We start from the raw sequence: 24,678 nt of genomic DNA on the forward strand, positions 1-24,678 counted from the left end.
AAGCACAGTCTTTCTGAAGATTTGAGCCACTGGCAACCAACCGTCCCGAACTTCACTCTCTGCTCCACTTGGCTTGATCAGGCAGTTGAGCGAGGAGGTGAGAGAGCATCTGGCCAATGGGCCAGTTTCTATCGCTGCAGTTCACTCCTCTGAAATCCTACAGTAGTCCTGTAACTCTACAGCTTTTGCTCCACTCTTGCATCAGTCTGAAAAACCTGCTGTACTGAAAAAGGAGCACCTACAATGCAGCAATGCCCCAGTGTGATCCAGCTCTATCTCCTGCTGCTTGGAAGACTGAGAGACCAATTAAAGAGACAGTGGGTGTGACTGTCAGGGGCCCAATGTAGCTTAGCAAAGCCCCAGGAATGCCCAGGATTCCAATTGCCACTTCCACCAGGCTGGAAATGATGATGGCTCCTTGGATCTAGGGCAGAAACAGGAAAAAGATGAATTAGGTTGATAAAGACGCATTGCAAATACTAGCATGGCTGCATTTCACTTACAATATTTGTAATAATCCTAATTTAGGAAAGATAGTCCGCTGTCTAAAGAGATTAGACATTTCACAGATTGACTGATTTCCTGAAGCCTGGCTTAAAAGGGAAAATTCTAAGTGGGAAGAGAAAACAGACGTTTCAATGTTGGCTATAAGCGGTCCGCACCTGAACTAGTAGACTAAGGCAGTGATTTTCAACCTTTTTTGAGCCATGGCACATTTTTTACATTTACAAAACCCTTGGGTACACTGAGGGGCGGGGGAGGCTAAAAAAAGTTTGGACAATTTTTTTTCTCTCTCTTCCTCCCTTTCGCTCTATTTCTCTCTCCCTCCCTCCCTCTTTCTCTCCCTTCTTTTTTCTCTCTCTCCATCCCTCTTTCTTTCTCTCTTCCTTCCTTCCTCTCTTTTTTGCTCTCTTTTTCCCTCCCTCCCTCCCTCTATGTCTTTCTCCCACCTTCCCTCCCTCTCTTTCTCTCTCTCTCTCTTACTTTCTTTCTCTCTTTCTTGCTTTCTTTCTCTCTCTTGCTCTCTCTCTTGCTTTCTTTCTCTCTCGTTCTCTTTCTCTCTCTCTTTCTTTCTTTCTTTCTCTCTCTCTTTCTTTCTCCCTCTCTATTGCTTTCTTTCTCTCTCTCTTGTTTTCTTTTTCTCTCTCTTTCTTTCTCTCTCTCTCTTTCTCTCTCTCTTGCTTTCTTTCTCTCTCTTGTTTTCTTTCTCTCTTTCTTTCTCTCTCTCTCTCTCTCTTTATTTCTCACTCTCTCTCTTGTTTTCTTTCTCTCTCTGAGCTTCGCGGCACACCTGACCATGTCTCACGGCACACTAGTGTGCCACGGCATACTGGTTGAAAAACACTGGACTAAGGAAACCAATGCAGCCACTCAGTTGTCCTCTTCCTCCCCTCCCCCCATTAATTTTATTTATTTATTAGTTTTGTATGTTGCCCCTCTCCGTAGACTCGGGGCGGCTAACAACAACAATAAAAACAGCATATAACAAATCTAATATTTAAAATAACTAAAAACCCTTATTAAAAACCAAACATACACACAAACATACCATGCATAAATTGTATAGGCTTAGGGGGAAGGAATATCTCAATTCCCCCATGCCTGATGACAGAGGTGGGTTTTAAGGAGCTTATGAGAGGCGAGGAGGGTGGGGGCAATTCTGATCTCTGGGGGGATCTGGTTCCAGAGGGCCGGGGCCGCCACAGAGAAGGCTCTTCCCCTGGGTCCCGCCAAATGACATTGTTTAGTTGACGGGACCCGGAGAAGGCTGAGTCTTGTGCTTAACATACATGAATCCCCCTCAGCTGAGCCTCCATATCTGGTCCTGCAATCACCCAATATAGTTTCTTGCCACTCAGCTTTCAGCAATGAAAAACTAGTAAATCTAATCCAGAGATTCTTCAACTTGAAGGCTACACTAGAGTTTGCATAGCACTCTAAGGGCTGCACTCTAATCTGAAGAGTGGGTTTGGGGATTTAAAGAGTGAATGGATGCCTTAAATTAATTAATGCATATATTTTCTTCTTTAAAATCAAATTAACTTCTCCCACTGGTGTGTAAAGAATCTAAATTTTAAGCCCCACCCACTCTGACAGCCACGAAAGGTATTTTGATGTGCGGTGTCACTTATTGCAACAGTGTCTACCAATTGAAACTGACATTTGTTACAGCAGTGTTTACCAACAAAGTTTCCTCCCCTTCTGCACTGCCCTCCCCAAATCCAAACAAAAATAGAAACTTCCAGGGAACTTCATGGTGATCTAATCTTAACACTAACCTTGTATACATATTGAAAAATCTCAACAGCTCATAATAGGACATAGACACAGTTCAAGCAATTATATGAAACCTTGTCTTTGGACATTCTCAGTCATCCAGGTCATGGTTGTCTCAGAAGTGCTTTTTTCAAAAAGCAACTGGACTTTTTTCCTTGAAGACGTTTTGCTTCTTACCCAAGAAGCTCCTTCAGTTCTAACTGAACTGAAGTCACAACTGAAGAAGCTTCTTTGAATGAGAATCAAAACATCTTCAAGGAAAAACAGTTGCCTTTTGAAAAAGCACCTCTGGGACATATTTGAAATCTTAGTAAATAGCACATTTTAATTGTTTTATCTTGCCTGACATATCCTCTAGCTAACAAAGAAGAAATGGAAAAAATTAAAATCTGAGACACACTTACCTCGATGGGTATGGAAAATTACTTATACATGCAATAACCATATTTTCTTGGAATAAATACGTAAAAATAAATAAATAAAAAGACAAATTTGGAAAAGAGGCAAATCTGAAAGAGATTCATAAGAATAGTAAAAATAGTGTGGGGCGAACCAAACCCGCACAATTTCGGGTCCGTACCGAATTTTGTGGTGATCGGCATGCTGGACCCAATCCTGAGTTTTTTTAAAAAATCGTGCTTTAGTTTGGCGTTCGTGTCGAACACCGCAAAAGCCACCGCCCAGCTGTCATCTGCTGAGAAGAGGAGGAGGAGCCGGGCGCCGGTGGCAGCGGAGGAAGGCAAACACCGGGGAGCTGTCAGCCAGTCGGGAGGCTGGGAGGGAGGCACAAAAGGAGCTGGGGAATCCCACGAAGAGATTCCGGGGGTGGAGCTTTGACATCACATACACCGGCAGGTTGCTAAGGACGCCAAAGTGATCACTTCCTGGATTCCATGGAATCTCTTCATGGGAGGGATTCCCCAGCTCCTTCAAAGGGAGGTCTTTTCATGTAAAAAAAAATTATTATTATTTTATAAAAAAGGACACTGCAGTGGCGCTGCAAGCAAAGAGTGATCTTTTCATGTAAAAATATTTTTTTTTATTTTCACGTAAAAGGACCTTCTTTTGCTTGCAGCACTGCTGCGGCATCCTTTTTCGTAAAAATTAAAATAAAAAAAAATTAAAAATCTGTAAAAATAAAAAATGATGGGATTCTGGGGGCGGAGCTTTGGCGCTATGAACCGTTCGGGTTCGGCCGAATTTTGCGCAAAGTTCGTCCAAACTTGCTGAACCCGAACATTGTTGGGTTCGCCCATCACTAATTAAAAACATAACTTTGTGTTACAATGGAAAATTCAAGAAGAGAACCAAGAAAACGAATGACTAAATCAAATAAATATAAAGGACAGCTTTCTGAATTGAAGGGTTATCCCTTACAATAAAGAACATTTAGTGATTGTATTCATAAGCAGAAGATGTGGGAGTTTCCTTCCATGGGGGGGGGAATCTTTGAAGGCTATAAATATTTCCACCTGTTCACTAATTCCCACTGATGACTGATTTCCTGAGAAATGGGGCTGGGTGTACATCTGGGAAGGCTGCAGTCAAACTTACTTCTCTCATTCTTGGTTGCCATATGTGAGAAGTGTTCAGTGGTAATGTCCAATTGCCGTAGATTTGGTCTGCACGAATTAAGCAAGAAATTGGGGTTAAAGAACACAACTAGACAATACATTTTTCCAGAGGAAGGTAATTCCATTTAAGAACGGCTTGAATCGCAGAGAGAATAGTTAACATGGGACAATATAATTCTTCTCCCTCCATTCCATTTATCGATATTATGATGGTGGGTAGTATGTGTTGAGCAATAAACATTCGTTAAAGTTATAAAGGTGTGCTTCTCTCAATTTTGTTATACAGAAAGCTTGGGGCAAAGTGAAGAGGCTGATGATTGAATGTAAACTGAATGGAAAACAGAAGAACCAGGGTAAAAGAAATGCCATGAGTGGACCATATCTCAACCCTAACTTATAAAGTAAGAATGAATTAATGGGCTGAGAAGAAGGAGAAGGAGGAAGAGAATGTATTTATTGAATAGAGCTTATGACAATAAAATTAAAAAAAGAAAATAATATAGGACAATATGTGACCACGGTGGATGCAAAGATGGATTCTACAGATAGAAAGCTATATAAAGCTATGGTTAATGGTTTCTATGAACTAAATCTATGTTCCTTTTTTATTGTATGCACTTAATCTCTTTGGTTTATAATTTACTTGCTTTTTACACTCTACATAACATTGCTTAACCCCAAAAGTTTGAACCCAGACCCTGAAATATGGCTTTGAATGTATCTATTTTGGACTTCTGTAGACCTCCTACATACTGTAGTTTCCAAAATCAAGGATAAAGAATCCTAGGAACTGTAATAAAAAAAATCTGGAAGGCAACCAATTTGTCCACTGCAATGTTTCTCAACCTTGACTACCCTAAGATATGTGAATGTCTGGCTGTGAAATTCTGATTGTTTATAGTCACATCACATAACTTATGCAAGTAGCCCTTGACTTACGACTACAATTGAGCCCAAAATTTCTGTGGTTAGGCAAGACAGTTGTTAAGTGAGTTTTGCCCCATTTTATTACTTTTCTTGCCACAGTTGTTAATCTGGCTTCCCCATTGACTTCGCTTGTCAGAAGGTCACAAAAGATGATCACATGACCCCAGGGCACTACAACCCTCATAAATATAAACTAATACAGTGGTACCTCATCTTACGAACGCCTCTTCTAACGAACTTTTCAAGGTACGAACCCGGTGTTTAAGATTTTTTTGCCTCTTCTTCTGAGCTATTTTCACCTTACGAACCCAAGCCGCTGCTGCTGGGATGAAGGGGTTTCTTTTTTCCCCCTTTTTTGAAGAAAGAAAAGGGAGGGGCGGCTTGGAGGGGGAAAGACTTTGCATTAACAAAAGTAGAACAGCGTGCTTGCAGAGGCACTGAAAGGGTGTCTTTTGAAGAAAGAAAAGGGAAGGGTGGCTTGGAGGGGGAAAGACTTTGGAGAGAACAGCAAAGGGTGTCTTTTGAAGAAAGAAAAGGGAGGGGCGGCTTGGAGGGGGAAAGACTTTGGAGAGAACAGCATGCTTGCAGAGGCACTGAAAGGGTGTCTTTTGAAGAAAGAAAAGGGAGGGGCACCGCCCTTGCCTTTCTTCCTTCCCACTCACCCTTTAGCCTAGCCTTGCTTCTTCCACCCACCCCCTTTAGCTGCTCCTCCCTGCCCTCTGTTTGCCTCCCTTCTAAAGTTTGGGTTTTCCTGAAGGATTTGCACGCATTATTTGCTTTTACATTGATTCATATGGGAAACATTGTTTCGTCTTACGAACTTTTCACCTTACGAACCTCCTCCTGAAACAAATTAAGTTCGTATCATGAGGTACCACTGTATATTTTTCAGAGTATAAGACACTGTTTTTTTATCCTAAAAGAGGGTGAAAGTTTTGATGTATCTTATACGCCCAATGTTGCCGAAGCTCCGCCTACTGGCCGGCCCCCACCCAGTGGCGTGTGCAGAAGCATCCTGAGCAGGTGGGCAGAGCCTCCTGGTGTCGGTGCTACCAGTTCTAAGAGCTGGTCTGAACCAGGAGCAACCCACCACTGCTTCGTGTGTCACATTTATAGCCCCCACTCTGTTTTAGACCTGTTCCAGCCTGCGGGGATCACCACAGCACATTGCTGCCTCTGTGCCGGGGATGGGACTTTTTGCCTCTCTCAGTTGGATGAAGCTCTTTCCTCCACAGCAGCTGATCGGCCGCTGCCTTCTCTCCCTCGCCCAAAGGCCCCTAGCTCTTGGCCCCAGCCCTTTGGTCACAAAAATCCAAATTCAGTCACAGCCTTTTGGCCACATGGGACACTTTGCCACCATCCAATCAGAACGGTTGTTACAAAATGCTACTTTTGGAAGGAAATAATGGGACAGTTTGCTCTTTCATACACAAACACACACATTGAATGATAGAGATGGAAGGGAGCTCGGTGGCCATCTAGTCTGACCCCCTTCTCATTCAGGAGACTTACAGAATGATAGAGAGGGAAGGGACCTTGGTGGCCATCTAGTCTGACCCCCCTTTTCATTCAGGGCGTCAGACTAGATGGCCACTGCGGTCCCTTCCCTCTCTATCATTCTGTAAGTCTCCTGAATGAGAAGGGGGATCAGACTAGATGGCCACCGAGGTCCCTTCCCTCTCTATCATTCTGAAAGTTTCCTGAATGAGAAGGGGGGTCAGACTAGATGGCCACCGAGGCCCCTTCCCTCTCTATCATTCTGTAAGTCTCCTGAATGCGAAGGGGGGTCAGACTAGATGGCCACCGAGGTCCCTTCCCTCTCTATCATTCTGTAAGTCTCCTGAATGAGAAGGGGGGTCAGACTAGATGGCCACCGAGGTCCCTTCCATCTCTATCATTCAATGTGTGTGTTTGTGTATGAAAGAGCAAACTGTCCCATTCTTTCCTTCCAAAAGTAGCATTTTGTAACAACTGTTCTGATTGGATGGTGGCGAAGGCTAAATGTCCTAAACCCTCTGTGCCTCATGTTTTTAGCCTCGGCATGTCATGTCTTCAGCCTCCAAAATGTTCCATTTTAGACCCATTCCAGGGTACAGGGATTGCCACAGCACATCGCTGATGATCGCTACCTTTGTGCATCACATTTTTAGCCTCTGCACATCCCGTTTTTGGCCCTTGCATGTTGCATTTTTGGGTGGTTCCTGGCGGTGGGGATCAGCAGTGCTGGCAATCCCTGCTGCCTGAGACTGGCTGAAAATGCAACATGCAGAGGCCGAAAATGTGGCGCCTGGAGGCCAAAAACACAATGGTCTGTGGCAATGCCTGCAGCCTGGAACAGCTGATTGGAGGTATTTCGGGAGGCCCATCTACTCACCAATCAGCTGCTCATGCTGACTCAAGCTGCGATAATGTACTGAAGCTGTTTGCAATTTGCTGCAAGGACATTACCCAGATGAATACCAATGGATGCAGATTTTTTTTTCTTGCTTTCCTCCCCCAAAGCTAATGTGCATCTTATACTCCGGAGCGTCTAATACTCTAAAAAATATGGTAGTTGCACAGGGCAACTTTGATCACGTGACCATGCAAAGTGAAAAACAACCATAAGTCACTTTTTTTCAGTGCCATCCCAACTTTGAATGGTCACTCAACCAACGGATGGATGTCGAGGACTACCTGTATTGCCATTTGAAAAGTTACAGACTTCCTTCACTCAGTGAAAGGCTTCCAAAGATAGTTCTTGTCTAGTTCCTGTCAATTTACAGACTATCCAAGTTTCAGTTACCTTCTGGAGGACATTTCCATTTTTCCAGGGCCAAGATGGATTTGGCAGGAACCAGGAATGCCAGGGCACTGGCTTGAAACAGAGGGAGCCTGCCTTACAGAAGGGAAAAGTGCATGGATTCAGTGCTGCTGTCAGGGAATTGCACAGCAAGTACACAAGCAAAATCAGGCTGACATAATTTTTTTGTTTTATATAAATATGCATTATGTATATATTTAAACATTGGATATACAGTAATCCCTCATCTTTCGCGGATTTGCTACTTCACGGGTTTTCAAAGGGGGCTTAAATCCATTAAAATTTTTAAATCCATTAAAAATCCATAAAATTTATTTATTTTATTTATTTATTTTATTTATTAGATTTGTATGCCGCCCCTCTCCGTAGACTCGGGGCGGCTAACAACAGTAGTAAACAGCATATAACAAATCTAATGTTTAAAATAATTAAAAACCCTTATTTAAAACCAAACATACACACAAACATACCATACATAAATTGTATAGGGCTAGGGGGGAAAAGGATAGTTCAGTTCCCCCAAGCCTGACGACAGAGGTGGGTTTTAAGGAGCTTATGAAAGGCAAGGAGGGTGGGGGCAATTCTGATCTCTGGGGGGAGCTGGTTCCAGAGGGTCGGGGCCGCCACAGAGAAGGCTCTTCCCCTGGGTCCTGCCAAATGACATTGTTTAGTTGACGGGACCCGGAGAAGACCCACTCTGTGGGACCTAACCGGTCGCTGGGATTCGTGCGGCAGAAGGCGCACCCGGATGTATTCTGGTCCGATGCCATGAAGGGCTTTATAGGTCATAACCAACACTTTGAATTGTGACCGGAAACTGATTGGCAACCAATGCAGACTGCGGAGTGTTGGTGTAACATGGGCATACCTAGGGAAGACCATGATTGCTCTCGCAGCTGCATTCTGCACGATCTGAAGTTTCTGAACACTTTTCAAAGGTAGCCCCATGTAGAGAGTGTTACAGTAGTCGAGCCTCGAGGTGATGAGGGCATGAGTGACTGTGAGCAGTGACCCCTGGTCCAAATAGGGCCGCAACTGGTGCACCAGGCGAACCTGGGCAAATGCCCCCTCTCACCACAGCTGAAAGATGTTTCTCCAATTCTTCTACACTACTACTGTACTCTTTAATAAAGAAACTGGTAGGATATCCCATGTAGTTCCAGCTTAGAAACATTACAGATTGACTGTTTAATGCAAAGGGTGGGTTTTAAAAGTCCAAATAATCTTTAAATACATAAAAAATATATTTCCTCTACTTCATGGAAATTTGTTTTTCACGGGTGGTCTTGGAACGCATCCCCCATGAAAAACGAGGGATCACTTTATACCAAACTAGATAGTCAGGCAAACACAAACTTGTCGTTTTACATCAATAAATATATTTTATATCTAGTTATACAGCAAACTAGATAGTCAGGCGAACAGATTGTGGGGGCAATAGCCTAGCTCTGTTAGAAAGTGCTATTGCTAACATGTTGTAAGCCGCCCTGAGTCTAAGGAGAAGGGCGGCATAAAATTTGAATAAATAAATAAATAAATATCAATAAATATCAATAAATATATAAAAATATACTGCTCAAAAAAAAAAAAAGGGAACAGTAAAAGAACACATCCTAGATCTGAATGAATGAAATATTCTCATTGAATATTTCATTCTGTACAAAGTTGAATGTGCATAACAGCATGTGAAATTGATTGTCAATCAGTATTGCTTCCTAAGTAGACAGTTTGATTTCACAGAGGTTTGATTTGTGTTGTTTAAGTGTTCTCTTTATTTTTTGAAGCAGTGTATATAAATAAGATAGGCAAACACGAATTTGCAGTTTTATATAAATAAATATATTTTGCATCTGTATATAGAGCAAACAAGATAGTCAGGCAAACGGGAGCATCCTGAGGTAAATCACAGAGCACGCAGGCCACACAGAAGGAAAAGGGGGGTGGGGTGGGGGGGGGGAAGGGAAACTCCCCCTTTACACCCACAGCAACCAATCACAGCATAGATTGCCTCATGCAGGAGCCAGCACTCTCCAATCAATCAACTATAACTGTGTGTTCTGGCTCATTATACAATCTCACTCTTCCAGCTGCTAAATGTAAACATCTTAACTGCTTCTCCCTCATAATGGTCTCTTCTCTGTTACATTCACCAAGGAGTAAACCAGATGAGCCGTACCTAATGCCCACAGTGCTTTGGATGAGGGTGGTGATGCCCACACAGCTGAAGATGGTGCCAATCAGTTGACTGATGGTGTACTGGTCCTTCCCTACACAGAGAGACTCTGCCAGAAGGAAGGGAACCGCGATGGTGCCACTGAAACACGTCAAGTAGTGCTGGAGGAAAGATTAGAGTGGAAGATGTGTCAAATGTGCATAAGATCAGACGATGTCTCCAAACTGACACACAGCCATCACCCGTTTGGGATGCAGCTATACATTCATTGGCTATGTAGAAATGCTGAAATTCTACACAACCAAAGCCCTAATTGTTCTAATGTGGATCGCAATTTCCTCAAATAGAGCTTATTCTCCCCCTGTGAAATATTAGTCAAAGACATTTCCTTAGAGTTCTGTGACCTTTCTTTAAACTGTGAACTCAGTGGTGAGGGACTGTAAGAATGCAGCCGAAATGGGACCAATGACAAAGAAAACAGAGGAGTCATGCCTGGCACATTCTGAGATTTGTTAAAATCTAAAAAAAAACTCCAAAAAACTAAAAGAGGCAAGAATGGTTTTTTTCAATGCCCAAATGCCTTTCCCACAGTCACTTTTTGCTCCTAAAATGACATGCTAACAGTTTTTCAATATCTAAAGCATTTCCACAAAGAAAAGAGAGTCAACTTATTCTCCAAATCACCTGAAGGCAGGACAAGAAACAATGGATGGAAACTAATCAAGGAGAGGAACAAACTAGAACTACGGAGAAATTTCTTGACAGAGCAATTAATCAGTGGAACAACTTGCCTCAAGAGGTTGGGGGTGCTCCAACATTGGAAGTTTTTAAGAAGAGATTGGACAAACATTTGTTTGAAATGGTATAGGCTTTTCTGACTGAGCAAGGGGTTGGACTAGAAGACCTCCAAGATCCCATCCAACTCTGTTTTTCTGTTAAAATATTCATGCACTACATGTTGCAATGATGGTGAAAATTAAAATAATTCACCAAACGGTGGAACTATTCTGTTTGGAATCCAAAATAAACCATCATGCCCAATTGTTTCACGTCAGCTACTCTTCAGCAAAACCAAAAACCAAAAATGGAATATTTTGATCCTGATTCAGATTAAATGAAATCTGGACTCTGTATATATCAATTGCCACTATCTGCAATCAACGCAATATATCACACAATACTGTACTTTGTTCAGCATTTCACTCCCCCCCCTCTAATTTTCCCAGCATCTTTCCTCTGCCCTCAGTTGACTTCCCCAATATCCTGGTGTGACAAATCCCACCAGCTTTCTCCATGCCCACAATATTCCACGTGTCATCCTTCCCACCCATCAGCTGCTTCCTTCTGTGTCTGAGTGCTTCATATCCCTCTGGTTTCCTTTGCGCCAATCTTTCCATCTTTTCCTTTCCCTTTCTCCTTCCCTCAGCTCCTAAGGGTCGTGCATAAGCACACAAACGTGCCTACTTTCCCTGTTCTAATGTCCCCATGTATTCGTAACCATCTCATGTACGTATAAACGTGCTTATACATCTTATGTATTCACAATCATGTTTATACTTTGTCTGTAATCATATATATGCTTGACAAAATAAATGAAATAAAAATAAATAAAATAAATCCCTTGCTTCCTGCCTCACCCCCAAATTATTTCTGCCAAGGGGGAAAAAGGCTCTTTTTGTTCCATAATCAGAGCAGAGCACTGGAATATGCATAGAAACATAGAAGACTGACGGCAGAAAAAGATCTCATGATCCATCTAGTCTGCCCTTATACTATTTTCTGTATTTTATCTTAGGATGGATATATGTTTATCCCAGGCATGTTTAAATTCAGTTACTGTGGATTTATCTACCACGTCTACTGGAAGTTTGTTCCAAGGATCTACTACTCTTTCAGTAAAATAATATTTTCTCATGTTGCTTTTGATCTTTCCCCCAACTAACTTCAGATTGTGTCCCCTTGTTCTTGTGTTCACTTTCCTATTAAAAACACTTCCCTCCTGGACCTTATTTAACCCTTTCACATATTGAAATGTTTCGATCATGTCCCCCCTTTTCCTTCTGTCCTCCAGACTATACAGATTGAGTTCATTAAGTCTTTCCTGATACGTTTTATGCTTAAGACCTTCCATGCATGACTTATTTGGGACACAGAGGCAACCAGGAAACCCTAATCCTATGTGGAGAATGGGACACACAAAATTGTGTTCATTCTTGTTGCAGCTCCATTATTGGCACTGAGCCAACAGGTGAGATCATAGTCTTGATAGCTTTGTAAGGGTGACGCAGAATATTTTTCTTCTCATCATACATGTTTCAATTTTTTACAAAGTGCATCTGAAATGGATATAGGAAAGCATAGTCCCATGATGGGCTGCAAAGTTCTATACATGCTAATATTGCAGTGATCCATGAACAATAGAGGATGCAATCACCCTTCAGTATTCACTACCTCATAGTCAAGGTACATCTTGTACCTTTTCAACAATGGCACTATTGATGATGGGACACACACCGTAGCACTTATTGTAAAGAGTCACTTTGTTGTGGGTGGAGAAACAATCACAATGCCAAATATTTTTTTAATTTAAACAAGCCAGGGAGAACAGCAAAAGTGCCCGGAAGACGTTAATCCAGTTTATTATACCTGAAATCCCAGGAGGATGCAGAGATACCATGGGGGCGCATCTTCGATTGTATAGAGCATATCAAAATTCTTCTGCTCTTCGAAGACTGGTGGAGCAACACAGTTCCCATTGGCTGCTTTTTGCTGAAAATTAAAGAGAGCCATTGCACATAAAGGAAAAGGCTGGGAAGATTTCTGTTATAACTAGAGCAGGTGCCAAAATAATTCTTGTGTGTATATCCAATGCAAAATTGAAAATAATAACATAATAATAAAAGCTCTGGCAACACTATAAGAATATAGAAAGAACCTGCCAGTCTGTTTCAATAAAGGATTGATAGAACTAGAGATATTTCACTCAGGGAAGGGAAAAGAAAGAAAGAGAGGAAGGAGGAGGGAAGGAGGAGAAAGAAGATGAAAAGGGTGGAGAAGGAAGGGAAAGAGAAAGTCAACGAAAGTAGATGGGAGAGGAGAAGAGAAAGGGAAAGGAGGGCTGAGTGAAAAGATAATAGAAGTCCAGACTAGCAGACACTGATAGCAATGATCTGAATGAAGACAAAGCAAGGTATTTTTGGTGACATTTATGCTGATGTAACTATTTGATGTAAGTATGGAGGTGGGGGAAAAAATTCATTAAAAAAAGATAATTCTTGTCTGTATGCTTCAGTAAAAACAATGCACCAGCAATGAACACACTGTCTCCACACTTGTTGCAATCTCAACTATTTATTTTTATTTATTTATTTATTTATTTTTTCCAATACACAATGAGGGTTTTAGTGGGTATATATCAATATACACATAGTAAAATACATGATGAAGGTTATAGAGGAGATACTCATAGTAAAATATATTTAAGAAATAATAGAAAAGAAGGTATAGTAATAGAACATATCAATGAAAGAATAGAAGAAGAGATATAGGAATAGAAGAAAGGAATAGGAGATATAGGAGAGCAATAGGACAGGGGATGGAAGGCACTCTAGTGCACTTGTACTTGCCCCTTACTGACCTCTTAGGAATCTGGATAGGTCAACCGTACATAATCTAAGGGTAAAGTGTTGGGGGTTTGGGGATGACACTATGGAGTCCGGTAATGAGTTCCACGCTTCGACAACTCGGTTACTGAAGTCGTATTTTTTACAGTGAAGTTTGTAGCGGTTAATATTAAGTTTAAATCTGTTGTGTGCTCTTGTGTTGTGGTTGAAGCTGAAGTAGTCGCCGACAGGCAGGACATTGCAGCATATGATCTTGTGGGCAATATTTAGATCTTGTTTAAGGCGTCTTAGTTCTAGACTTTCTAGGCCCAGGATTGAAAGTCTAGTCTCATAGGGTATTCTATTTCGAGTGGGTTCCAAACAGATGAGCTGTGTTTGAGGATGGGTCTGGCAAACGTTTTTGGTGATGTTTATGCTAATGTAACTATTTGATGTAAGTATGGAGGTGGGGGGAAAAAATCATTAAAAAAAAGATAATTCTTGTCTGTATGCTACAGTAAAAACAATGCACCAGCAATGAACACACTGTCTCCACACTTGTTGCAATCTCAGCTATACAGCCAGTAGGAATGGACAGGACTGCTGAAATTCACTGTAACGCCTGAGATTATTACTCATTTATTATTCTTGATCTTTCTCCCTATTCTTCGTTATGGGAAAAATGAAACATCCATCTTGGAATCCAAGATGAGGAGGAGATTCACCAGGAATAAAGAAAGTCTGTGTTGCGGTTAGCTCTGGCCCAGCTCCTGCCCCAAGGACTGTGGATGTGGGGGAGACATCCACATGCCGCAGGCCTGTTTTGCTCCCGGTGGAATCTGCTGATGAAGGCTCCTCTGACCAAGAAGACATGAGTGACAGGGAGGAGGAGAGTGGGGCAGACAGCTCAGAAGGAGATCAATTATCTAGCTCCTCCTTGGATTCAGAACAAGAGTTAATGATACAGCCACGCATGCGGACAGTGATGCATAGGCAACAACAACTGAGAGATTATTATCAAAGAAAATGAGGCCACCTGTGGTTGGGTGGGGCTGTTGTAATTAGTGAGGCTGCTATAAATAGCAGCGTGTGGTTTTGGCCATTGTGGAGGATTATCTGATCCTTGTGTTTCGTGCCTGTCTTGCTGATTTTGACCTTTGTGTGTTGATTTTTCCCCACTTTGAAACTAAACCAGAGCAAAGTGTGTTTCACTTTGTGGAAGAAGGACTGTGAATTGCCTCACAGCTGCAAGCTAAGTATCTAAGAACTGATGAAGGACTTGTACAAATTACCAAGTTGTTTGGAGATGAGTGCTCTTTGCTATACAAAAAGAGTGCTTAGTTTATTTGAATTTTCGGTATAAAGAACATTGTTTTGAATTTTCAAATGTGTGTGTGTCTGAAATTTGTATCTGTGAATTTTCGGGAGGATTCTACCAGATAGCCCGACAGAACAGTCTGTATAATCTACTACTTCTTAACAATGACTGCACCTCTTGAATATCTTTGAAAATTCTGAGAAAAGACGGACACCACCCCTCCCAAACTGAAGACAATGGGATTCAGTTGTTCATGTGTCGACTGTGTCCACGAAAGTATGACCACAGCCAGATTCTGTAGTCTCTGGTCATGAAGGAAGTCCTAAATTCTCAAAAACAACTTTCCTCACCCTGGAATCAGCTGAACATATTGCACTACAATTCTTACAGTTGGCTGGGACTGCTGATGATTGCCTCCATCATAGCTGGAAGCAGAACTTAGGGAGGGATGGATACAGGAATCTGGGAGGCAGATGTGGACAGTAAAAATGGACGTATTAGTCGAGCTACACTTATCATTGTGTTCTGCTCTATTCAACCAGGAGCTTCTTTAATATTCTGGGTGATGGGTATATTTTCTACGACAACTTCCAGAGTTCATGCAAGAAATCCCAGATTCATATAAATAATTCCATACAGTTGTTTATTCAGAAGTAGACCACAGAGCCAGTTTGCTAAGAACCTTGCCCAGAAACCAGAGGCTTATGGATTCTAGCCTTGCCTTAGCTATGTAAGCCAGCTGGGTGACTTTGGGCCAGTGACTCTCTCTCAGCCCAACCCTCTCTAAGGGTTGTTATTATGGGAAAATGGGAGGAATGAGCAGTGAATATAGGCACCATTAGTTGATAAAAAATAAAGGGGGAGTAAAAAAACCTAATAAATAAGTAAATAAATAATAAGATCAAGCTACTGTACATCCATGATACGAATGCCAGCGACCGGTTAGGTCCCACAGATTTGGTCTTCTCCGGGTCCCATCGAATAAACAATGCCGTCTGGTGGGACCCAGGGGAAGAGCCTTCTCTGTGGCGGCCCCGACCCTCTGGAATCAGCTCCCCCCAGAGATTAGGACTGCCCCCACCCTCCTTGCCTTTCGTAAACTCCTCTAAATCCATCTCTGTCATCAAGCTTGGGGGAACTGAGACACTTTTCCCTTGCCTATGTAGTTTCTGTGCACAATATGACTGTATGTATGCTTTTATTTACTGGGGTTTTTTTTAAAGATTTTTTTATATGCATAATTGCTATTTTAGATTCTAATTATTGGATTTGTCATTATGTATTGTTTTTGTCACTGTTGTGAGCCGCCCCGAGTCTATGGAGAGGGGTGGCATACAAATATTATAATTATAATAATAATAATAATAATAATAATAATAATAATAATAATAATAATAATAATTATTATTATTATTATTATTATTACTGATTAATGATTAATGATTAATGATTAATGATTAATGATTAATGATTAATGATTAATGATTAATGATTAATGATTAATGATTAATGATTAATGATTAATGATTAATGATTAATGATTAATGATTAATAATAATAATAATATGAAGCCAGTAAAAAAATAAATGTAGGGAGACTTGCTGAACATTCAAGAATTCAAGAATTCCATCCTTTGCAGTGCTAATTCCAGGGCTCCACAACAACTAAAGAATCCACTATGAACATGGAATCCAACTTCAATGCCCAACACCTTTGAGTCACTCCTCACTGCTGCCTTAAGCATTCCCTGAAAAGAAGCCTGAGTGCAGAGCTAGACAGCTTCAATTACTCTTCCAAGATCACAATCAGGCATACTATGCACAAACAATATCCTCGAATACAATGGAGTTCACATTAGATGAGTGTGATATACATTCACCCCAAGTTTTAGAAAAGCCCACAAGGAATCCGCAACGAATTTGGTATTTGCACAATCAATTGATCTAAGAATAATCCATGCCTTCGAATAACACAAAACATACTGACAAATAATTTATCCAGCAAAAAAAAAGTGATATTAGAAATTACATGATGTCAAACTGTCCATATGTCTCTATATGCAGAAAGGTTAATGCTATATGAAAATGCCTTTGAAACTATGTTAGGCTTCATGGCAGCCTGCTGTTGTTTGTTTCTCTGCTAACAGTCAACAAAATTAACCTATCACCTTCTATATTTTAAGTTTTGCTTAGTATTTCTGAGAAAGAATAATGTTGTTCTTTAAATTTACCTTGCAATGAGAAGGATCTTCAGAGTTGCTTCCCATGTTTGTACAAAGCGAGATCAGACTTTCTAAAGGAAGAGAAAATGTAATAACAAGCGTATTTGTCACCTTGGAAAGGACTTTAGACAACACACCAGAGCTTGTCAATCTGTAACTGGAACTATTGGCTGTTGATTCATATAATAAATTGTATGGCCTTGAAAGTTCACACTTTCATGAGAATATAACTGGGTGAAACTGATTGTTCCCCAGTTTTAGTACCATGTTTCCCCAAATATAAGTCCCTGTCTTATATATATTTTTTAAACCCTGAAATAAGTGCTTTTATTTATTGAAATAAGTGCTTTTATTTATTGCCATGCACTCAAAAGCTTATTATTAGAGGATATCTTATTTTGCAGGAAACAGGTTAATGATAGTTTTTTAAAGCTTTATGGCAAAAACATAAGAACAGTTCCCATATAACTAATTTGCTAACTAACTGTTTATATTAAACTGCAGCAGTGAAGAATAAGGACCAAGGAATCAATATGTGGCAGCCTGTAGAAATCTGTATTTTGGAAAGTATCTCAGTAGTCATCTTAGATAACCAGTGGCAAATCAACTTACCTATGATACCACGTAATATCATAATCTCCCCTGAATTGTATTAATTATGATCATAGTAATTCCATAGATTAATTTTAATCAGGACCTGAGTACCTCAAATTGGTTTTCATTTATAAGAAAATCAATGTAGGAAATGAGAGTTTGCTATGACCAAAGTTACAGAGTATAGGACACACTATTTCGCCCCCTAAAAGAGGCTGAAAATTTGGGTATGTCTTATACTCCGAATGTAGCTTTTTTTAAAGCTACAGCTACAAAGCTACAGCCCTAAGAATGTGCTAATGATCTTCCCGACTTGCAGTCCTTTTCACTGTTTCTCCCTCTGTTTTTTTTCCAGCCCTAATGAGGGGTTAAAGATCTTCCCAGCTCTTACCAGTTTGCAGGCTTTTTCATTGCTACTCTCTCCAAAAATATTTTTTTCCACCCCTAAGTCTTTGCAGAGTTTTTTTCCATTGCTACTCACCGCAAATAGGGTTTTTTAAACCCTAACCAGGGATAAAATAATGCACTGAAGCTGATCAGACTAAGGACACTAGCCAGATGAGTACCTGGTAGGCAGATCCCCCCCCCTCTATTTTCCTGCACAAAAACTCTGGTGCATCTTATACTCTGAAAAGCATATATATTTACTGGTAAAGTTGTTTCCATTTAAACATTAGGAGAATTTGTCATGTATACCAGCCTACCTGCACCAGCCCTTACCTTCCTGTGGTTATTTGTCACTCTTGAGTCTGTGATGTTGCTTGCCAGCCTCTCTTCAGCAACCAGACTGTTCTTGGAGAAGATTTCCAGTGTAAAAGTACCTTTCTCCCTTCCTGAGTGTGACTCATGAACTCTCAGGGCTTTTACATCATTAAACAGCAGACAATATGTATGCAGAGGACCAGCCAGAATAACTGGCTTACAGGACTGTGGAAAAGCACCACCCACTACAGACTGGGGAGGTATTTAGAGGCATCTCCATGTGATTGTGGGATGGTGAAATGGTCATGGTAGTTTCATGCTCCAAAAGAAAGGAATAAGATAGATGTTCCGGAGGAATTGTGGAGTGCGGGCAAAATCTGCTTTAAAAGTAGTGATTCAAACAATTGCATCACCAGAAGGATTGGCTGGTAATTCAAAAGAGAAAATGGAAATGATAAAAACACAGATTGCCATGTAGAACACAGATCGCCAAACAGAATATCCTACAAAAATAGACTAACAATCCTAGGCCTAGAAAGCCTAGAACTACGACGCCTAAAACACGATCTGAGCATTGCCCACAAGATCATATGCTGCAATGTCTTACCAGTCAATGACTACTTCAGCTTCAACCCCAATAACACAAGAGCACGCAACAGATTCAAACGTAATACGAACCGCGCCAAACTTGACTGTAAAAAATATGATTTCAACAATCGAGTTATCAAAGCTTGGAACTCACTACCGGACTCAATTGTGTCAACCCCTAACCCCCAACACTTCTCCCTTAGACTCTCCACGATTGACCTCTCCAGGTTCCTAAGAGGCCAGTAAGGTGCATACATAAGTGCACTGGTGTGCCTTTCATACCCTGTCCAATTGTCTTTCCTTTCTCTCACTTATCATATATATTTTCTTTCTTTCATATATCCTCTCCTCTAAGTTCACCTTCACCCTCTTTTTATATTATCACATCTATTTTCTTCCTATGTATTTATGCATTGGACAAATGAATAAACAAACAAACAAACAAACAAACAAACAAATAAATAAATAGAATGTAACTGATTTACAGACACCTTTGATAGAAATACTTTCTCTCAATTCCAAAGGAAGCACGTTATAGTCATTTTATGGTTGTGGACAAATGGACAAGCATTCTTCCAACAGTTATATACTTCAAAGAAGCTATTTTTCTTCAGTTGACACAGCCACCTTACTCTGTGTGACTTCTCAATTTCTTATCTTCCTCCACCCTTTGGCTATGTGCCCAATGATATTTCTCCAATATGTCACTCCTAGAAAGGGTAAATACATACATACAGATGAAGAAATCAACTCAGAAGTCTTTATGTTTACAGTTGCAGAATGGTTTTGTTGTAGATGTGCTATGGCTAAACTTCTACATTTCTATGTAGAATTATGTAGCCACAAAGAATTAACATTGCTGTGCCATTTGGAGATGTACAATATGTAGTTTAATAATAATTGTAAAAACAAACAAACATCCCTCTGCTGCTGATGAATAGTTTAAACCTTTCTAATCCACATGTAAAGATTTAGACAATTCACACCTTGATCCTCACTCGGTGTATTGATCTGGACAAATCCAAACTTGTTTGGCCTAATTGCCTAGTCCAGACCAGAACAACTACACTGAAATCTGGAAAGAAATAATTTCAAGCCATTCTATATAAAACAACACCCTTCTCTTTGTTTTAGGGATCCAACCTGAGTTTAGCAGAAGGTATGTTTTCCGAATGTTATGCTGGTGCTTCTACCATGAAACCCCAGAGAAGGACTTAAGGTAAATATCTGTTTCAGAATCCTACTTCTTGGCAATGCTCTTCTATAGTATGTAGAAAAATCCTGCCTCATTAGCTGTAACCAACAACATCTTACATAAATGTTCATCACACAAGGAGTGGCATTTACGTTACTTGCATATCTTGACTATGGTTAAATCCGATTTCTCCATTTTAAGGCATTTCCTAATTAAGTTAACTAGCTGTGTGTTGTTCTGATCTAGAGCAGTGTTTTTCAACCAGCGTGCCGCGGCATACTGCTGTGCCGTGAGACATGGTCAGGTGTGCCGCGAAGCTCAGAGAAAGAAAGAAAGCAAGAGAGAGAGAGAGAGAAAGAGAAAGAAAGCAAGAGAGAGAAAGAAAGCAAAAGAGAGAAAGAGCGAGCGAGAAAGAGAACAAGAGAGAGAGAAAGAGAGAGAAAGAAAGCAAGAGAGAGAAAGAGAGGGAGGGAAGAAAAGAGAGAGAAAGACATAGAGGGAGGGAGGGAGAGAGAAAGAGAGCAAAAAAGAGGGGAAGGAAGGAAGAGAAAGAAAGAGGGATGGAGAGAGAGAAAGAAAGAGGAAGGAAGGAAGGAAGGGAGAAAAAGAGGAAGAGAAAAATAGAGCGAAAGGGAGAAAGAGAGAGAATTTTTTTGTCCAAACTTTTTTTAGCCCCCTGCCCCCGCCCTGCTCAATGTGCCCCAGGGTTTCGTAAATGTAAAAAATGTGCCGCGGCTCAAAAAAGGTTGAAAATCACTGATCTAGAGGAATATTAGTTAATCCTATTAAACTGGGCTAGCTTCTGGTGATATATCTTTTTGGGGCCTTCAAGTTAGTCTTGACACCTAGTAACTAAATGACAAGGGCATTTAGTTTTCTGGGCAAACTTTTTCAGAAGTGGCTTACTATTGCTTCCTTCCTTGAGTGGAGAGAGAGAGCCTGGACCAAGGTCATTTATCTGGCTTTGTGCCCAAGATAGAACTCACGGTCGCCTGGATTCTAGCCCAGAATCCTCAATCATTAAACCAATCTAGCTCTAATCTGTATTAGTCTTTTGAATGAAATATGCACTAAACATGCACCCCAGGAGTTAGCAGCTACAATGAGCTATCAGTTCAACATTTCTCTCACTGATATTTATTTTTATTTTATTTATTTATTTTGTCAAACAATTATAGGGTAGTAATTTGTACAAATAAAACATTAGATAAGTAGAATAGAATAGAATAGAATTTTTATTGGCCAAGTGTGATTGGACACACAAGGAATTTGTCTTGGTGTATATGCTCTCAACGTACATAAAATAAAATATACATTTGTCAAGAATCATGTGATACAACACTTAATGATTGTCATAGGGGTCAAATAAGCAATGAAGAAGCAATATTAATAAAAATCTTAGGATATACGCAACAAGTTACAGTCATACAGTCAACATGGGAGGAAATGGGTGATAGGAATGATGAGAAAAACTAGTAGAATAGAAGTGCAGATTTAGTAGAAAGTCTGACAGTTTTGAGGGAATTATTTGTTTAGTAGAGTGATGGCGTTCGGGAAAAAACTGTTCTTGTGTCTAGTTGTCTTGGTGTGCAGTACTCTGTAGCGACGTTTTGAGGGTAGGAGTTGAAACAATTTGTGTCCAGGATGCGAGGGGTCAGTAAATATTTTACCCGCCCTCTTTTTGACTCGTGCAGTAATGATAAAAGTAATGATAAAAAGTAACAAAAGAAGACAATAGGACAGGGACGGTAGGCACAGTGGTGCACTTATGCACGCCCCTTACAGACCTCTTAGAAAGGGGGAGAGGTTGATTGTAGATAGTCTAAGGTTAAAGGTTTTGGGGTTAGGAGTAGAAACCACAGAATCCGGTAGTGCATTCCAGGTGTTGATTACTCTGTTGCTGAAGTCGTATTTTTTGCAGTCAAGTTTGGAGAGGTTGACATTTAGTTTAAATCGATTTCGTGCTCGTGTGTTGTTGCGGTTGAAGGTGAAGTAGTCGTTAACAGGTAGGACATTTTGGTATATGATTTTATGAACTATAATTAAGTCGGAATGGAGACGACGGAGTTGTAAGTTGTCTAAACCAAGAATTTCAAGTCTGGCGGAGTCAGGTATTTTGTTGTGAGAAGAGGAATGAAGGACTCTTCTTGTGAAATATTTCTGGACTCTCTCAATTGCGTTGATGTCAGATATGCAATGTGGGTTCCATACAATGTGGGTTCCATACATATATTCCTTGCATAAGCAGAAGGACGAGGGAAGCTTCCTACATTCATGATTTCCATCTCAATTAAAATATGGCACAGGACAAAATAAACAGACAGAACTGGCAAATTAATTACTGGTGTGAGAAGAAAATCAATCCTAACTATGCAGAGACAGGAAATCTAAGCCCTTCCCGTTTTAGCTGCATTGCATTTCCCCCACTCTCTCATCATTGGGCATCTAGCTTTGAATTAATGAGTAAAGAGATGAGTAATGAATTAATGGCAGAAGGAATGTCATAGCTGTGATAGCTGAGTGGACTTTCAATAAGTTGGCCAGAGCAAAATGCTCACTATCTTGAAATATTAAAGTATTTTAAAGTATTACTGAGATTAAAGAACTTGACTAAGACAAGTTTAAGTGGAAAAATAAGATGGGGTATTCACAGAGAAATTACCAGAGAAAGAAGGGGGGGATTATTTATTCCCACATTTACCCATTCATTTTTTGGCTATTGCATTCAAGAAATATTTAAGCTCTCTGTGTCTAGACTCATAGGCAAGGAATGAAGACTTTGCTATATGTGCGGGACAAAGTCCATCTCAGTAGCTCTTTAACTAGCGGTCTATTAATTAAACAATGAAATTAAGAATTAACTACTTGGCTATGTTCCAAAGAATATTTGGCACCATGTGAGGGAGGAAGAGATTCTTTGCAGAGAAGCAGCACCTGCACTGCATCAAATTAAGAACCCAAGAAAAAAGTTCTACAACCATCTTAGCTCTCGACTCAATTTGGGGAAATTTTCTTTGCCATCACCATCCACCCATTTGTAAATCCATCCATTTGTAAATCATGTATTGAGCTGCAACCAGCAATTACAATAATATTAGCTTATATCAGGATGAATAACATTTTGGGGGCCAATTTTGTAATCCAAAAATTGCATGTAATCGGTTTGGTTCCAGGATTATTTTTCTGTTTGAAGTATTTCTGGGATCTTCTTTCTTATATAACCAGAAGATCAATTAGTTCTGTCATGTACTTTAGGATGTTTTACATTTACAGAGCATTCTATGTAGTATCATCAATAGCATTTCAGTCAGAATCTTGTGACTGAAGATTCTGTGAATATTTTTATTCCTGTTGTTCACTAATTGGAGATAAAAGCTACTACGGAGCTGATGCTGAGACTGCAGTGCCCATAATTTGAAACCCATACTGTCTGTGAATGCATATTATAGGTACTAGTTTGAAGAAAGCAGGGCATACACTGTACCTCTACTTAAGAATGTCTCTACTTACGAACTTTTTTACATAAGAACCGGGTGTTCAACATTTTTTTGCCTCTTCTCAAGAACCATTTTTCATTTATAAACCTGACCCTCCGAAACTGTAACCAGAAAAGGCAGGGAGAAGCCTCCGTGGGGCCCCTCTAGGAATCTCCTGGGAGAAAACAGGGCCGGAAAAGGCAGGGAGAAGCCTCTGTGGAGCCTCTCTAGGAATCTCCTGGGAGGAAACAGGGCCGGAAAAGGCAGGGAGAAGCCTCCGTGGGGCCTCTCTAGGAATCTCCTGGGAGGAAACAGGGCCTCCACCCTCCCTGTGGTTTCCCCAATCACATGCATTATTTGCTTATACATTGATTCCTATCGGAAAAATGGCTTCTTCTTACAAACCTTTCTACTTAAGACCCTGGTCACGGAATGAATTAAGTTCATAAGTAAAGGTACCACTGTATTTTGTTTTGATTCTTCATAGAACAAGTCAAAGCTCATGGGGACTGATTCTTGGTTTATATCAGGAAATGGTGTAACAGAAACTGATGTGTCTTCAAACCTACACAGATTCTGTTAAATTTTTAAAAACTCTGGTAAATCTAATCAGCAGAGAGCTTGCATAATTGTGGCTACTAGCTCTTCCCCTTAGCTGTGTAATTAAATGAAATGAGTTGTTTCAAGGTAATTAAGTTACTGTTGGCTTGACAATCCATGAGTTTGATCACATAGTCCAGAATGAGCTACTTCAACTGAATTTCAACTGAGTGCTTTAGGTTTTCAGTAGTTAGAACCAGCACTTACTCTGAGTGGGGCCATTCAGATGTTACGAATTGTGTGAAAAATATAAAGAAGAGAAACAAACTTTATTGCATCTGTATTCAACCTTAAAGCTGTAAAAATTATTACCATATTTTTCGGAGTATAAGACTCACCTTTTTACCCCCCCCCCAAAAGAGGTTGAAAAAATGTAGTCCCACCCAGTCCACCCCCAAAGAATAATTTACCTCCTTACAGCAAGCAGCAACAGAGACTGATTAGCACAAGCCACTGATTATCTGCCTACCGTCTGCATTTTAGGATAATGTATACAGCTTTGAATATCCATGCAAATGTGCGATTAAAATATAATAACATCCACAAATGATCATAACAAAATGGAACAAATGCTTAACAAATTGTTGGGTTGAATAACAAAGTGCAAAAAAGCAATTAAACAAAATAA

At 40.4% G+C, this 24,678-nt stretch overlaps 1 protein-coding gene across 1 annotated transcript in view; it reads right to left on the reverse strand.

The window, feature by feature from the left end:
* The window catches only part of SLC23A1 (solute carrier family 23 member 1), a 44,559-nt gene extending 26,224 nt beyond the window's left edge, over positions 1–18,335 (reverse strand). Inside the window, exons 1-7 of the mRNA XM_070732710.1 lie at positions 18,210–18,335; positions 16,905–16,966; positions 12,401–12,523; positions 9,758–9,915; positions 7,564–7,652; positions 3,832–3,899; positions 243–424 (exon numbers count right to left, since the gene is read on the reverse strand). Coding sequence (XP_070588811.1) covers positions 243–424; positions 3,832–3,899; positions 7,564–7,652; positions 9,758–9,915; positions 12,401–12,523; positions 16,905–16,940 — 656 coding nt within the window. The 5' untranslated portion in view covers positions 16,941–16,966; positions 18,210–18,335. The remainder of the gene's footprint in view (positions 1–242; positions 425–3,831; positions 3,900–7,563; positions 7,653–9,757; positions 9,916–12,400; positions 12,524–16,904; positions 16,967–18,209) is intronic.
* Between the last annotated feature and the right edge of the window lie 6,343 nt (positions 18,336–24,678).

Source organism: Erythrolamprus reginae, chromosome 1 (genome assembly GCF_031021105.1).
Source record: "Erythrolamprus reginae isolate rEryReg1 chromosome 1, rEryReg1.hap1, whole genome shotgun sequence".
NCBI classification, from domain to species: domain Eukaryota; kingdom Metazoa; phylum Chordata; class Lepidosauria; order Squamata; family Dipsadidae; genus Erythrolamprus; species Erythrolamprus reginae.